Raw genomic sequence first — 5,791 nt, 5'->3', positions numbered from 1 at the left:
AGTACTGATTAGGACCCAAGCAAAGAGCAGAAATATGTTTCTTGGCTGTAAAATGAAGAAACCCGCATTTGCTAAAAGAAAAATATAAAAATGTCTAATAAAGCACCCACACTTGATATGTTCTGTGTATCAAGGCAACAGCCTTAAAGGCAGTTTCTGTTATCACAGCTGCCAGAGTTGTTTTTTCTCTTGCTTCTCCATGTGACTTTTCTCAAAGTCCTAAACAGACACCAGTTGCTGAGAGCGGGTTAAGCAGAAAAACAGTCTGTGCAGAAATTCCTGTATCTTAAGTGCAAAAACAAATACTTGCAGAGGTCTGAGGCCCCCACAGTGTTTACTTCAGTCTAAGCTCTGGTTATGCTGCCAGCCCACAACCTCTCATGACACAGTAACAAAGGCCAAACTCTGCTAGATAGCGCCTGTACAAGGAAGCATATTCTAGGAATGCTGCAGCTGAATTTGAACTTCCCTTATCAGGAACAATGAAACTGAGAGCAAGCAGCTTCCTTGCTCAAGTGGAAATGACCACTTTTCAGCAAGTGCTACTGTCAATCACTGCAAGCCAGCCCAGAGGAAACGCAATTGTGATAACTGAGTGGTTTTAGTGCCTATAAAGGAAGTGAGTAGTTTAGCTTTCTTGCTCTGCAGAGAGGGGATTATTACTGTGCCATTTTACTGTCAAGTCCTGGAGCACATGCATAGTTTGTGCACAAAAACGGAGTGATGTTTTCCCTTTTAACATAGGGCCAAATCAACCCACCCATATTAACTTTTCATGACAGAATCTCTAAAAAAGGCTGCACCATCCTTAAATTGTTTTGGACTTAATTTGGTGTTGTCATGCAATTAGGTTTTGCAAAATTGGCTTCTGGACTGACAGCTTCTATTGTTACAGCATATGGCAATCAGAGAGCAGCTTGTGGCAGATGTGATGTTTATTCGCCATTTGCTAGTTTTAGATTTAATGATGTCATTCTAATCAAAGCAAATGTTAGATGTGTTTGACATCTAAGGAGTTTTGCAGCCCCCCCATCACGTTTAAGTCGCTTCTGTCAAGTGGAAACACGTCAGCTCTGAATGCATCTAAGTCATATTTAAGAATCAATGATGCAATTTACTGGAGGTCTGTATTCCAAAAATCCATGTCTCTAACATGCATTGTGTTCCTCCAGCAGACTACAAAGACCTCCTATTACAATAAGTGAGCTCATTAGGCATGCGACTCCTCCATCTTGCAAGCTGTTGCGATAAGCAGCTGTTGCAAGAGGGTAAAAGGTTGAATTATCAACTTGGACAGCACAGCACTTCATTCAGCCAGCCCAGGAAAGTATTTGAGCAATAACTCCATTACTGGAGTTAGATCTTTGACTACAGCACACAAGCAAAACATCAGCGGTATTTCAGTGACATGCTTCCCCACACCCAGCAAGCAAGACACTCCCAGAAATTAATTGTCAAAAATTTATTATGAAAGCTTCAATAGCAGCAAATATTTCAATAAAAGTTATTGCAGTATTAAAACAGATCTGCAGAGTGACCCAAGAGGCCTGTTGAAGTCTGTCTGCTTTGGAATATCTGCATTTGTCTTAGTAACCAATCCCCAATACTCCATAAATATTGATACTTTCTGTGTTTTGCAGACAGCACCAACAGTTCCTAGTTACAGTACTCTAATCAGTCCTTCTGGAAAGTTTTGGCCCACTTCCCTCAACTTTCCCTCTCCCTTCTGAAACAGCTCCACACAGCCAAACTTGCAATACTTCTTTCAGTTCCATGGTATGTCAGCTTCTCCACGGTTGCAGCCTACTGAGGCTCACTTGTGAGATGAGCTGTTTTCCTCTTTCTCCTCTGTAAGAGCCCACTGCATGCCAGTCTGAGGGACTTTAATCCAGTCTCTTGACCAGGCTAATCCATGGAATCAGCAGCTTGTTGCACATTTTGGTGAACGCACAGCACGTTGAGAATGCAACAAAGGTTTCAGCCTCCCCAGTGCACCAGGTGACCATCACTCAGGCAGGGTGATAGTTGGCACCCAGTCATTGACATTCCTGCTCTCTTCGCAAAACAAGTTCAGCTTCTCCAGAGCTGGGTCCTTCCAGCCTTCTTCATTTGGGTTCTGCAATAAAGAAAAAAGTTGCACACCATGAGTGGTGCCCGCCAGCTGAGGTCATCATAATATTTACAGAAGCATTAGCTTAGGACTGGAAGCACTTCCAGACAGTTTCTGTCCCGACACAGACAAGACAGGAAGCAGAGATGCTGCCCTTGGGGACAGCGGAGGAAACCCAGTTACGAGAAGTTCTGCCTCCTCCTCCTACTACTACTACTCAGCTGACTTCGTTGCGTGCCAAGCGCTCTGTCTGTGCCCAGCAGAGGACTCGACCACCCGCAGCGGAAAAGGGGCCGCCCCGGCAGGCTCCGGCAGTGCGGGGCAGCGCCGGAGGGACACGCACCGTGATGAGGATGCAGTGGAGATCGCGCTGCTCCCCCGAGTCCTCGCTGGGCCCCACGATGTCCGCCAGCTTGGCCACGTCGTTCACCCGCACGATGTCGATGTCGTTCTCGCAACAGAAGGCTTGGATCAGAGTGAAGTGGATCTGCAAGGCGATGTCCCCCTCGTCCTCCTGATCCGCGGCCAGCACACAGAACGCGACGTTGTCGGGGTCGCTGCAAGAGGGGAGCAGCCCGATGAGTCCCGCGGTCGGCGCCGGCCACCCCGCAGCCCCGCCGGGCTGACTTACACACTCCCCCCAGCCCCGCCACCGTACTTACACATTCATCAGCTTGGCCGACTCGTAGACGCCGGCGGTGAGGCAGCCCCGGCGCTGCGCTGACACCAGCAGCTCGTGGAGGGCCGTACCGGCGCCCTGCATCCTGCGGGCCGGGAAAGGACACAGGGTCAGCGCGGTGCCGCCGCCGCAACCACCGCCGCCCCAAAACCGCCCGCTACTCGCTCCCCAGTGCCCACCCGCACGTACCAGTCGTGGCCCGCAGGCATAGGCTGCTGTCCGTGGATCTCCTCCAGAGTCATAGCAGTTAGTCCGCACAATCCCGGGACTCACACAGCTCTCCCTCTGCGCACGCCGTGAGCGCTCTGAAGCGGCAGCCGGCAGCCGTGCGCTACTTATAGCCCTCGCGGGCGCCTCCCGGCCTCCCATTGGCCGGCGGGGGAGAAAGGGGCGGCTTTATTATGTTAATCGGCGCGCGCCGGAGAGGAAGCTCGGGGCGGGGGGAGGGGGCGGGAAAGAGCGGCTCGTGCCGAGAGGCCACGTGGGGCTGGCGGGGGGCGCGCTGGCACGCGCCGGGCCCGAGTCGGCGGTGCCGGGCCCAGGCAGCGGTACCGGCCCGAGTCGGCGGTGCCGGGCCTAGACAGCGGTACCGGCCCGAGTCGGTGGTGCCGGGCCCAGGCAGCGGTACCGGCCCGAGTCGGCGGTGCCGGGCCTAGTCGGCGGTGCCGGGCCCAGTCAGCGGTGCCGGCGGTGCACCTGCACGCGCGGCCGCTCCCTGCACACCGCTCGCCGGTAGGCACTGTCAAGTAGTAGGGCGATTTGTGTCCAAGACTTGAAACGGAAAATCTGTGCAGTGCAGGAGAAATAAAAGCTAAAAAAAATTTTAAAACTAAACGAAAGGTTTTATTAATATGGTTTCCAGTATTGTGAACCCCGCGAAGGGACAGCCCTGTAACCAGGGCTGAGGGCAGCTCTCTAGAGAAGTTCTTGGGGCTGTACTGGGCGGTCACATGGTGATGTTCAGCAGTGGCCCCGGCTGCCGCAAATCCCCCCGTGCCCTGGTCTGTAGGAACAGGAACAGCAGCCGGCCGAGGCAGGTGATAATCCCCCTGTGCTCAGCACTCACGGGACAGCAGCAATGCGGTCTGTCCGGTCTGGGCACCCCCAGCCGGGAAACAGCCGATAAACTGGAGCAAGGGCAGGTGAGGGCACCGAGGGGTCCAGAGCTGCGGCGCTGTCCTGCCCTGCAGGCTGAGGGACCAGGGCCAGCTCAGCCTGGGGAAGGCAAAGTTTGGGCGGCAAACTGCAGCCCCCAAAACCTGGGGAGTGATCATTTGGAAGATAACGCCAGGGTCTTCAGAGCAATGCCTAGTGGGGAGGCAGGAGACAATGAGCTGAGTGTAAATCAAGAGGCTCATATGGGATATAAAAAAAATCCTTTTCCTCGAGAATAGTCAAGCAGTGGAGCAGGCTCCCTGTCCAGGGAGGCTGTGTGGATTTCATCCTTGCAGGATTGCCCCGATACAGACCTGTTCTGAGGTCACTGGTAATCCTTCTGCAGGTTGTACGGGCCTGTGATCCTGGGGAGGGGGAGTGGTGTGAGCAAACACCACTTTTTTTTTTTTTTTAGTCGACCTTTATTAAAAATAGTTGTAATTTGGACAGTGTTCATAATTAATTCAGAGTGAAACGAGTGTGATTGCTGAACTCAGATTCGAACCTGTTTGTCAGCAAACCAAGCAAGAAAAAAACCCCACATTTTCCCGCTGTCAAAGAGCACAGACTAAATGTTAAAAGGCAAATCACTTTTCATGTCCTTTTAGCGTCTGACACGCTCAGGCTTAAGCTCACGGTTAGCACTTGTCTCCACCGAGTCACCGCTTCAGAGCAGCCCCAAGCGGTTCCACAGAGGTTGTGGAGAGCCACCTTGGGGTAACCTGTGCTACTGCGACCTGTCCGTACCGACTCCAGCCGGCTGCACAGGCAGACCTCTCTAACTTGTCACCCTTGCTGTTTACTAGCCTGCAGGCGCATCGTCCCCATCCGAATGTGTTGAAACCCGGGGATGTCCTTTCACTGGGAGTCCTGGATGAAGCATGTCTTATCTGTGACTGTATATGCTACATTCTGCTCAGTTTCAGACTCTTTGAGCAAGACAGTTTCCAGAATGCCTCTCAAACTGAGCCACTTTAATGAGCTGCCATGTTTCTACTTCCAGTTGTTTCTGGCTAGTGCCCTGGTGACACTACAGGTGACAGCATTCGACCTGGCAGTAATCACTTAGTGAGTTTCCATTTTAAACTAGTGACAACATAGGCATGATGTCTGCCAGATACATCCAGCCTCTCTAAGAATATTTCTCTGATCTCTACAGAGCTGTCAGTACTGGGGAGAAAACTCTTCGTTGTAAACATCAATTCTCAAGCCTCACAATCTTTTTTACCCTACTAACATGCAAAGACTTGGAAACCAAACCAGTGTTGTGTCAGTCTCAATTTGCTTGAGAAGGGCATAAATTCTTAGTTTGCTTTCTCTAAAAAAGATGTGAGAAGTTTCCAGAAAATTATCTCCTGGCCGGTACTCAGGCAAGTGCAATTGTCTCCACTTCCTGGAATTAGCATAGTGTACATAGCATGTACCGATCATTCTCAAAAGATAAAAACCCTTCATACTCTTTCTTTTTCCTGCTTTTTTTCTTTAAGTATATAAATGGGGATGAATGCAGAAGAATAGCTTGAATGGTAAGATGCATTAAGTGGTATGTCTCTTAGAAATATTCAAGGGCCTATTTCTGATGAAATAGGTGGAAAATCCAGAACTGACTCACAGCTTTGAAAGACACTGATATCAGCTGTGACTTTGATAACTTTCATTACAGTAAAAGTGAAAGTTAGTTGAGATGGATCTGAGTTAGTAAGCCAAAGTAACTCAGAGTAGAGAACAGTGTATATGCATATGTAATAGTAAAATATATATAATTGTCTAGATAATAAAGTGATATATGGAGCCTTATTAACACATTAATCCTTTGACATGCAAGCTTCCAGTTTCAGCTTAATGAT

The 5,791-nt window shown here is 50.1% G+C and overlaps 1 protein-coding gene across 1 annotated transcript; it reads right to left on the bottom strand.

Moving 5' to 3' along the window:
* Nucleotides 1–1,437: 1,437 nt before the first annotated feature.
* On the bottom strand, nt 1,438–3,116 carry GADD45G (growth arrest and DNA damage inducible gamma). Its single transcript, XM_084224853.1, has 4 exons — nt 2,979–3,116; nt 2,773–2,874; nt 2,454–2,667; nt 1,438–2,116 (listed from the first exon to the last, which is right to left on the bottom strand). Exons 1-4 carry the CDS (start codon nt 3,029–3,031, stop codon nt 2,006–2,008), a joined length of 480 nt encoding a protein of 159 aa, XP_084080979.1. The 5' UTR covers nt 3,032–3,116; the 3' UTR covers nt 1,438–2,005.
* Between the last annotated feature and the right edge of the window lie 2,675 nt (nt 3,117–5,791).

Source organism: Fringilla coelebs (assembly GCF_963513975.1).
Source record: "Fringilla coelebs genome assembly, chromosome: Z".
Classification (NCBI taxonomy): domain Eukaryota; kingdom Metazoa; phylum Chordata; class Aves; order Passeriformes; family Fringillidae; genus Fringilla; species Fringilla coelebs.
Note: the sequence above shows the minus strand (reverse complement) of the source record. Positions and strands in the feature narration are given on the sequence as shown.